Below are 12039 nucleotides of genomic sequence, written 5' to 3' on the forward strand. Positions count from 1 at the left end.
TGTCATAAAAGAATTGATCAAAACCAAATAACAAATAGCATGATCCGATTAGTGACGGTTCATGATATTTGTTATTTTTTTAACGCATAATTTTGAAAGAAAAAAATTACATATTAAAATATTTAAAAAATGATATTTAATATTTTTGTCAACAGATGGCGCCATCAGTCAGAAAAAATACAATTATTAAAACATTAATAAAATATTAGTTCTATTTTATATAAAATTAAAACTGTAATGATCGGTTTTATTTAATTTATATATTTTTTGGAATCTAAGAATTGTTTTTCGAAGTCTGTAAACAAATATTAGTTTTCTTATACATAGAAAAAATGTTAAAATATTTCAGAAACTCGCGTTTAAATCACGAGGAAAAGTATAACCGAAGGGGCATCAAAAATGGGTGTGGTTTTGATGGGTATGCGAGCTTTTGGAATACAAAATATCTCAGAAACGCTCGGGCGATTTAGCGGTTATTGCGAAATTCGTCGATTTTAGCCCCTGGTGGCCGTCTTCCTGCGAAAATGATAGCGAGTCTAATATCTAGTCCAACTATGAAACGTCATGGAATTTTAACATTTTAATCAGAACAAATTTAACTTTCAAATATATTTTAAAAAATCAGATATTAGTTCATGTCGATAAAAACAAAGAAAAAAATGTGCTGTGATTTTAATTGCGATTAGAAAAATATTTAACATTCGAGACAGTCGTATCATTAACTTTCTGACAAGGTTCTAATTTTAATTTTTAAATAGACATGGGAAACATTAGACCTTCAAAGACTTATTAATAACAATTCAAATGTTATCAATGAACTACATTTAATTACTTTTTTAAACTTATTATCTAATTGTGTGCAGGTTCTTCTTAATTTGAAAACATGAAAAAAGTTTGATACTTGTGTTTTCAATGTCTCAAAGCTTTCATTTCTAAATATGTTGCTATCCAGCTTCTAAGATTATATATCAAAAATGAAATTAGAAATATTGGAAATTCAAAATTTTTTTAGAATATATTCTAGAAATAGACCTAAATAATAGCATTTCATACTCAATATAAAATTTATCAAAAAAATGGCATATAGTAAATGTTCTACTCTATTTTTTAAAGACAAAAATAACGACATGTTGAATTTAGAAAAAAAAGGTAATTATCTTTTTATATATTAATTAAAATTATTGTTTTAAAATTAAAATATCTGGTTTAGTTAGCTTTAAAAAAACAACTTAATTTCCAGAAGGTCTTGATGTGGAATGGGAAATAGAGAACATTTACAATATATATCATTTTGTTGGAAAAAGTTTGTTACAGGTAAATGGGCTCAGAAAAGGTAAAAAAATTGAATACATAAAGTATAATTTATATTTTAATACTAAATTATTTCAAGGAAAAAAAGAAAAACATAAAATCAATCAAAAATACAGTTGTTATATAAAAAATGACCAAAGAGTTGATAGTAATAAAAATAAATAATACAGTTATTATCTTATTCAAAGAAAATAAGTATCTTTTTCAAAATTTATAAAAATTTACATAAAATTCTTTATAGTTTTCCTTTAATGATATAAAATGACAAAAATAATATTCTTTTTTTATTTCCAGCATCTGAAGATACATTAGAATATTTAAATTAAAAAACTGGTAAGCAAAAATTTTTTCTTGTTTTTTTGTGTAAATGTAGTTAAATTTAATACTAGCTTTGTTTTTTTCAAATGCAATAAAAACTCACTTTTTTACTTTTTACAATAGATTTTTTATTAATCCAGTATTACATTGATTACATTTAATTTTTATATTAGATGGTAATTGACTAAAACAGAAATTATTCTCTCAGAAAATCTAACATCAACATAGTTGAACAATTTTTTTGGTAGGATGTAATTCTCTTAAATCTTGATTTCTTGATATTCTATAGAGAAAAAGTAGATAAAAGTAGCCACAGATAGAACTAAACATACCCTGTAAACATCTATGATTCCACTATAAATGCTAACTATTTTTGAAAACAAATCTTATATTTAAAAAAATATTCGGTGATGTAAACTATAGCAATCGATATAATAATAGGGAAAATTTTTAAAGTGTATTGCAATTCAATATTGTCTTGGGTTTTGACTGTTTTCGGTGTTAACTATAAATCCTCGCTTTCTTTCCGATGTTGAGGTAATAAATCCGATGGATAGACTACTCCAAAGATCTTGATAATTTCTGGATCTCCTAATACGAGTTTCCATAGAGTAATTGTATCCATTCTTTTTAGTAGTCAACGTAAAGATTCCGAGATCGATCGATTTCTATTGTAATACGATATTCGAAAAAGCACACAACATTAACTGTCTCCGGTAAAAATCTTTTAAACTTTAAATCAATACTGACGTTTTTTTTCGAATTAAAATACTCGAATAATTTTCGGATGCCGCTTTATCTGGTGGTAAATCAAAAACGTGAAACATATCTTTTTGGGTGTAGTCAGAATACGATATTTTAGCACATTTTCTATAGGGAATTTTACCCATTTCTTTGTGTAATTTGGCATAACTTCGAGCGTCACTTTTTAAATTGAAATCAGGCGTATAAGGATTATAAGAAATTAAAATTGACTTCTTTATAACAGAAATATAATTTAAATCGAAATTTTCAAAATTGAATGGATTTAAATCGAGCTGTCCATTAAATACATTATTATGTACTAACCCGATATAATTCTTTTGGTATTTTGTAATTATTGGATTTTAAATATTTCATCTTAAAATACCTTTACTTTAAGTAATTCCTTAATATTAACTCATTGATAAATCATTTTAATTACAGAATTTTTCTAATGCTTTTTTTCCATTCAATTAAGATGCTACTACTTACTTCTATTTTGTTTACTTTTAACGTAATATAGTTTAATCTAATCTGATAATCATTTAATTGAATCTGATATGTATCGAGGGGTATATATCAATAATGTTCAAACTAGTGATTTTAAAATTGTTTTTTTATATTTAATTTTCTAAAATCTCCCAACAATTCATCGGTACTATATATAGCAAGTCTAGAATTCTGATAAGATTTTAGATTTTGCTTTAAAAATTTTTATAAGTTATATAATATTGAATATTTGAAGTTTATTATGGACCTAACCTTTTCTCCATCTTTTTATGAGTACTTTCTATCTCTTGTTCTATCAGCAAGAGACAGAAAGTACTTCAATCTAAAGCTATTAAGATGGGCAATTAAATATAAATATAATAAACTTAGAAGATTAAAACGTAATTTTAAAAAATACAAAGAACAGAAAACGAAAAATGATTTAAATGATATTAATGAAAATATAAAAACTTAAAGCAATACAAAATAAATGATTGAAACTAACTTGTTAAAAAGTTTCAATATTCAACTTTAAATGAAATAACTGGATAGAAGAACTGTTAAGTTAAAAATAAAACAAAAGTGAAAATTCCTGAAAATATTTTAGAAAGTATACAAAAAAGATTAGACTTTAACAGCCCTAATAAATTGGAAGTCCTTAACATAATACCAAATCTAGACTATATTTCTAATAAATTAACAGAAATTGAATCAAAATTTGTAAAAACAAATTTAAGTAATAAGATAAAAAAATACAGCTGACCCTTGATAATCCGACAAATATGAGACAAAAGGGATGTCGGATTACCAATAGTGATTACATATTTGGCATTGTTTTGCTAGCAGTAACCTACAATATTCCTACATTTCACGAGTAAAATGCTGCCTAGGTTAATATGAAATTGAAACACCCATTTTAGTTAACTAAAACAGGTTTATTAAAAGAAATATAAAAGCCAATAAATGTACAGTATGTATAAGCATAAATAATACAGTACGTGCAGAACTGCCCACAGAAAACACAAAAAATGTGTGTCATCATGTGAGAATTGGGTGGGGAGATTCGTGTCGCGACATCGCTCTGTGCAAGCAGACACGTAACGGGAGGTGCGTCGGACTACTGAGCATGTCGGATTACAAAAGCGTCGGATTATCGACGGTCAGATGTATATAAAAAATAAAATTAAAAAAAACTGTTGTAAAAGATAAGAACTATTATAAATATAAAAACCAGATTAGTGATTTACATAAATTCTTAATTCATAATAATTTAGAAAGAATAAAAACTGACAAATCAAAACAGATTATTAATGTAAACAGATTGGCGAAAAAGATAAAAAATTGAACTAAAAAAATGTGAAAGATTCAGAGAACTTCCAATGAATTCAATAGAAGTTATTTACAAATAACTAGAATTAAAAACTGCTAAAATTTAAAAAAAATAACCAAAACTGAAAAAGAATTCACCTTAAATAGCAGTAATAACCGTACACCAATAATAAACATTCAACTAAAACTTTGTAAAAAAGAAAAAATGCTTAGGCCCATAATAGACTTCAAATATTCAGTATTATATAACTTAGAAAAATGTTTAAAGCAAAATCTAAAATCTCATCAGAATTCTAGACTTGCTATATATAAGACCGATGAATTGTTAGAAGATATTAGAGAATTAAATATAAAAAACACTTATAAATGTCATAACTGATACTTCAATTACCAATAAAAATTTTTAAAAATCAGTGCAAATTATGTCTTTTATTTATTTTTTTAAAAAAGCGCTCAACTTGAAAGAAGCTTTACATTCAACACTCTCGTGTCGTAATTAAAATATCGACAATAAAAAAATATGACGTAATGCTGTATGTTACCACTATGTTTATCTATTAAAAACAATTATGTAAAGTACACAGAAAGCATTTTATTGTCTTGTGAAACATACCAAAGTATTTATACGTTCAGAGCAGTGATGCAAAATGTACAATTGTTATCGCTACTGAATAAAATGCATTCATTTAATTTTTCACTGTTTGAAACGCATCACAAACCTTTCAATGAGTTCCAAATTTATATTTTTTTTCGTATTCATAATCAAGTAAGTATAGAAAAATTTCATTTTTTTCGCCTACTTTTCGGTGCAATTTACAGATATTATTTTACCAATAGAGAGTTAAGTCTAATACAGTGGTTTTCAGACTTATGCAACTTCTCAGGCTTTCTACAGAAGCTATGTGCAAAGGCTGTGGCCAACTGTATGATTACACACCATTAGCTCACTCTGGCACGTGATCAAAATGTTCATTATGCCTAATCAAATGAATACATTTTAATCAGAAAAAACCAAACACCTTATGGTGCTGAGAAAAAATTTAATAAATAACGTAGCAAACGTTTCAGCCAATCCGCAAAAATTCTAAATTAATTTTCAAGAGCGCTCCCAACCTGTACAAGTTATTAAGAAACGACAAAGACAACATTGATAAAGAAAGAATGGCTGGAGTGTACAAAATTCCTTATGAAAACCAAGAACTAGGCATTTATAAAAACTACATCGGGGTCACTAATAGAAACCTAGGGATTAGATTAAGGAAACACAGGTACAACATCAGCAAAAAATCTAACGTTACAGTTCTATCTCAGATGGCGCAGGTTGAAGGGTCGATAGTCAAATGGGGCGAAGCAGGCATTATTAAACCTGTACATTCACCGACTTTAGCGTTTAGTGCCGAGAAAATTGAAATATTTAAGAGCAGATTGCATAATACCTGCATTAATGCCAGGGATGCTGAAGAATTGCCTTCAGCCTGGAAGTATTTAATTAAAAGATTTAAGAGCTTTTAATTTAATGCCTTGATTTTGTTATCATTGCATATCTTGCATTTATTAGAATGTCATATAGTTTATTAATAAATGCATATTTTGCATATTTTGCATTTATTAGAATTTCATGTAATTTATTATTATGTAATGGCTTAATATTTATTTATTTAACCTATACATATTTTTATATTTCTTTGTTATTTATTATTATTATTTTTTATTATATGTATATTTCATTCGTTATGTTATATGTAAATTTTTGTTCCATTTTGTTTGCATTCGAATATGTTTAGCCTGATGATGGCCAACAGGTTTGGCTGAAAACGTTTGCTACGTTATTTATTAAATTTTTTCTTCAGCATCATAAGGTGTTTGGTTTTTTCTGATTTACATATTGCTGAGTGAGTTCATTTCAATACATTTTTATCGGTAGCGGTAACGTTTATACATTCTACATTACTGCTCTGTGAGTAGGAATAGCTTGTTATGCTTTACAAGACAATATAAAGTTTTTTGTGTACTTTATATAATTGTTTTCAATTGATAAACATAATCGTAACACACTGCATTATGTGATATTTTTTCATTGTCGATATCTTAATTTACGACACGAGAGTATTGACAGTATTTTCAATGCTACTAAATTTTCGAATGAAAAAAAACAATTTTCTTTTTATAATGATAACTTAATGTACTTAAATATATTAGAAAAAAGCGTATAACGAGAATAATTGTGATGCCTTGTAAATATTGTCACATGATTAGCTACTCTTGCATGTTGAATTTATTCATTAATATATAGCGAATACTGTTTACTAAACAGAACAACGTATGCTAATTACGTCCAAAAGGTACAAGTGTAGAATAATATTTTTATGCAAACAAAATAACATCTGCAAGCTGATAGTTGCGTAGTTCATTATATATTACAGATAAGGCTCTGATTTGATAAGAACACAGATGATATTTCCTTTACGATATTCATTCATATCTCGCATACTTTTCGTTAGAGACTTTCTCCAGTAGTGCATTTTCCGAAGTGAGAAACGATTAATTATTTCGATTTGCTAAAATATTTGTAATAAATTGGTATGATTTTTTCTCAAGACAGATATTATGAAACCTTTTATTGTAAATGTGGAACCAAGAACAGAAAATCACACAAAAAATCAATCGATTTCGTAAAAACTTTTGTACATGAACATGAAATTTTTAGGTTGAAACATACAAAGCAACAGATTATTGCTTCACAGTATCGTTGTTTTAATTATACAAAAAATGTATATTGCTTGGAATTCTTATGTAAAAATTTATTATTTTAAGAATCGGGATTCAGTGGCAAAAATAATAAATTCAATGGTTTATATACTGTTTTTAATTATCTCACTAATTGCTTTCAATGTGTTTATAACTTATAAAAAGACTCTTATTTGTAATTTGAAAGAATTGTTTACTTTAAGAAACTCAAAAAAATTAAATAACAAAAGAGTAGTAGGTAAATGAGAGTTCTTTCCTAAAAATTTAAGTTTTAAAAATTAAATGAATTTAATCAAATTCATTGAATTTAAAATCTTTAAAATTTAATGAAGTTTTTCGAAATCAAATAATGTAAACAAAATTAAATCCAATGAAATCTCATTAATTTATTTTTTATAAAAAGAAAATATAAAAAAAGTTAAACAAACTCAATAATATGAGCTTTATATTTATTCCCACAATCTCTCATACCCCCATATACAAATTTAAAATTATTCATCTCTTTTAAATCTTCATTGTCTAATTTTTTATTAAAACGATCAGGAAGAAAAACTTGAAATTCTCTCATTTCTCTATCCCTAAGAACTACTAAATTTTTATCACCAAATCGAGTGGTTATTGTTTTAATATAATCAATTGGATATTCACAATTAATTTTCAACTCATATAATTTCTTTGTTGGAATATTTTGAAGTTTTCCAATATTGTTTAATTTTTTCAATGTCTCCATTTATATAGGAAAAAAATAATTAATATAAAAACACTCCTTTTTCAATATGTAAAAATTTTCCACGAGGTGTATCAACATAATTCAAGATATGTAATTGCTCAATTCCTTACTTTCTCACCATAGAAAATAAATACTGACTCAATCTTCATTTATATTGGATTATTTACTACAAATTCTTGCTAGTAATAAAACAACTTTATTTTTATAATTATTTTTAATAAATTCGTTTAAGAATCTTTTCTTTAAAATCACATCACACAAATTAATTTTATTTTCGAGTATTAAAACCAATGAGATCGGTGGTAATATTAACACACTAAAAATAAAAAATTTTTAGTTAAAAAACAAGTAAAAATTATACTCTTTCCATTTCCGACTTCGAGGATTCTATGAGCCAAAACAAGACAAACAAGTGGCAAGGAACAATCATTACTTTATTAATTTATCCATATGCATTTCGCCATCTAGGCCTCCTCAGTGGATACATCAGGATGTTATTCGTTGATTACGTTTTATACCCAACAACCGTTCCCAGCATGCATCAACAACCACTCCAGCATTCAAATTAAGTAAATTTACATGTTCGGCGATACAGAAATGTTCTACAATTTTTCTTTCTAAGTTATTTTCTATTCTATACAAAATTTTAGTATTTTTTATATTTATATTACAATTAAATTTATTGCAATGTAAAAACCATGCTGATTCCGTTCTTCTCAGTCTAATGGCTGCCTCATGTTCCTTTACTCTCAACTCCAATCTTCTTCCGGTTTCTCCAATGTAATAATTTGGGCTTCCACATGTACATGACATCCTATATACGACGCCGGCGATTTTAAATTGGTCTCCGGGCGAATTTTCACTGTTCATTATACTGATAATGTTAGACATCTTATTCTTTTGGTTCGCAACTATGCATACAGAAAATCTTTTAAAAATTGGTTTATATTTTTCAAAAACTTTAGCAACATAAGGAAACTTTGCATAAGAAATATCTTCTATGTTATTTTTAACATTAAATCTACGTTTTAAATATAAATTGTACCACTTACAAAGAATATGTTTCGGGTAGTCATTTAACTGAAATTTTTTGAACAATTGTTTTACTTCGATATCTATGTTTTCTTGCTGAGTTGTTCTATTTAGTATCTTTCTCAATTCCATATTAAAGACATTCTTTTTATTTTCTAAAGGACAGTAAGATTTAAAGTTAATAGTTTTACCATTATTACATAGTTTTTCATACTTACTAAATGATACACTTTTCTCTTCTCTTTTTATAGTGACATCTAAAAAATTCATTCTATTTTGTTGTTCATCTTCACTTGTAAACTTTAAGTTTTTATGTAATCTATTTGCATATTCCTCAATATGTTTGGATGAAACTATTTGAGAATCATAAACTATTATTATATCATCTACATATCGTGCATAGTATTTAATACCTGTTAGACTTGAAATTCTTTCATCTATTTTATTCATATAATTATCAGCCAATTTTGGTCCTATAACCGATCCCATGGCAATACCTTTTTTCTGCCTATAATATTCTGTAGAGATTTTAAAGTAGTTATTATTAAATACAAATTTAACAAGCTCTATTATATATTCAGAAACGTTACATGTTTTGAGACTTTCTATTATCATTTCTAAAGTGATATAATAATTAATAATTAATAATCAATAATTAATCTCACAGATGTTGAAATACCAAATGATTATTTAAGAATTCTTTCTTTAGGTATGAGTATGAATCTTCCAATGCAGTCTAAGAATTTGCCAATAATTGCGGAAATAGAACATGCAATAAGGAAACTCCCGGGAAGTAAAGAAGAACAAACAAAATTAAGAACAGCCATAAGTAAGGATTTAAACAAATTTAAAGGTAAAAATAAAAATAATAGTTATATTATAGATAGAAAAGCTGTTAAAATAGCTAAAAAAATGAAAAGTTTAATTAAATTTTTTAACAAAAAACATATTTCTTTAGTCATGGCAGATAAATCAAAGGAACTGGTGGTTATTAAAAAGGAGGAATTGTTATCCAAAAAATTAGAAATAATTTCATCGGATGACTATGAATTATTACCAAGAAACCCTATTGAGGAAATTAAAAGCAACCTTACTAAATTAATTAAAAAATATAAGAATGAAATCCCAGCTAACCAAGTTAAAAATATTTTGGACTTTAATAATGTAAGAGAACCTAAGTTAAATGTAAGAATCAAAACTCATAAGCCTGGTAACACTTGTAGACCCCTTGTGGATTTTAGAAGAACTGTTTTGTATAACTTAGAAGGTTTTTTAAAAAACTTCTTTCAGAATATGGAAAAATCAACCTATAGTATACAAAGTACAGAAGAATTAATTAACGGATTGTTAAAAGGTAACTATAAAAAATCTTTTCGTATTATGAGTTTGGATATAAAGTCTATGTACCCATCTATCACTTTAGAAATGATAATAGAAAGTCTCAAAACATGTAACGTTTCTGAATATATAATAGAGCTTGTTAAATTTGTATTTAATAATAACTACTTTAAAATCTCTACAGAATATTATAGACAGAAAAAAGGTATTGCCATGGGATCGGTTATAGGACCAAAATTGGCTGATAATTATATGAATAAAATAGATGAAAGAATTTCAAGTCTAACAGGTATTAAATATTATGCACGATATGTAGATGATATAATAATAGTTTATGATTCTCAAATAGTTTCATCCAAACATATTGAAGAATATGCAAATAGATTACGTAAAAACTTAAAGTTTACAAGTGAAGATGAACAACAAAATAGAATGGATTTTTTAGATGTCACTATAAAAAGAGAAGAGAGAAGTGTATCATTTAGTAAGTATGAAAAACTATGTAATAATGGTAAAACTATTAACTTTAAATCTTATTGTCCTTTAGAAAATAAAAAGAATGTCTTTAATATGGAATTGAGAAAGATACTAAATAGAACAACTCAGCAAGAAAACATAGATATCGAAGTAAAACAATTGTTCAAAAAATTTCAGTTAAATGACTATCCGAAACATATCCTCTGTAAGTGGTATAAATTATATTTAAAACGTAGATTTAATGTTAAAAATAACATAGAAGATATTTCTTATGCAAAGTTTCCTTATGTTGCTAAAGTTTTTGAAAAATATAAACCAATTTTTAAAAGATTTTCTATATGCATAGTTGCGAACCAAAAGAATAAGATGTCTAACATTATCAGTATAATGAACAGTGAAAATTCGCCCGGAGATCAATTTAAAATCGCCGGCGTCGTATATAGGATGTCATGTACATGTGGAAGCCCAAATTATTACATTGGCGAAACCGGAAGAAGATTGGAGTTGAGAGTAAAGGAACATGAGGCAGCCATTAGACTGAGAAGAACGGAATCAGCATGGTTTTTACATTGCAATAAATTTAATTGTAATATAAGTATAAAAAATACTAAAGTTTTGTATAGAATAGAAAATAACTTAGAAAGAAAAATTGTAGAACATTTCTGTATTGCCGAACATGTAAATTTACTTAATTTGAATGCTGGAATGGTTGTTGATGCATGCTGGGAACGGTTGTTGGGTATAAAACGTAATCAACGAATAACATCCTGATGTATCCACTGAGGAGGCCTAGATGGCAAAATGCATATGGATAAATTAATAAAGTAGTGATTGTTCCTTGCCATTTGTTTGTCTTGTTTTGGCTCATAGAATCCTCGAAGTCGGAAATGGAAAGAGTATAATTTTTACTTGTTTTTTAACTAAAAATTTATTATTTTTAGTGTGTTAATATTACCACCGATCCCGTTGGTTTTAATAATCGAATTTAATACTTATTAAATTGAAATCCAAGCTTTACAAAGTACTATGAATATTAGAGAAGACCGTTTTACTATGAACTACTACGTTTTACTACAGCTTACTTTAATGTTGATTTTACAAAAAGTATGTCAGACAAGGACCGTTAGACTAATGACGTAGGCTGTTTACTTTTTCCGGTTGCATCGGTGCTCTCCCGATAGCGTCATTTACAGAAGTCACACTTACTTTTTACTGACGCGAGCCAATTAGGAATATTAAGTTTTTTAACCAATCAGATGGCGGCGGGAAATTTACATTCGATTTATGTCGATAGATGGCCGTCTAAAATTTCAAATTTATTTTAATTTTCTCTTTTTTATTGTAATTTCTCGAGAACTAAAGGATATTCCAAAACAAAGTTGGAGAACTCAACTACTCGTGAAAATTCTACGACTTTACAAAGTGGTCCAGGTATTTTATAAGAATTTTTTAACGACTATAGTCGTCTTTCACCACTGCCACTCGCTCGCTTTGGACGACTATTCTCGTCTTTCACTGTTAAGAGG

At 27.0% G+C, this 12039-nt stretch overlaps 1 protein-coding gene across 1 annotated transcript; it reads left to right on the forward strand.

The window, feature by feature from the left end:
* Positions 1-1127: 1127 nt before the first annotated feature.
* Positions 1128-10718, forward strand: LOC136978397 (uncharacterized; the record flags this gene model as incomplete). The annotated part of the gene is made up of 7 exons (XM_067274099.1): positions 1128-1149; positions 9366-9551; positions 9657-9883; positions 9989-10052; positions 10221-10325; positions 10386-10520; positions 10584-10718. Coding segments are annotated over exons 1-7 (874 nt in total), but the record flags the coding sequence as incomplete, so codon positions are not given.
* Positions 10719-12039: the final 1321 nt, after the last annotated feature.

The sequence above is a fragment of the Centruroides vittatus genome, unplaced genomic scaffold (genome assembly GCF_030686945.1).
Source record: "Centruroides vittatus isolate TY-2023 unplaced genomic scaffold, ASM3068694v2 contig_526, whole genome shotgun sequence".
In the NCBI taxonomy this organism is placed as follows: domain Eukaryota; kingdom Metazoa; phylum Arthropoda; class Arachnida; order Scorpiones; family Buthidae; genus Centruroides; species Centruroides vittatus.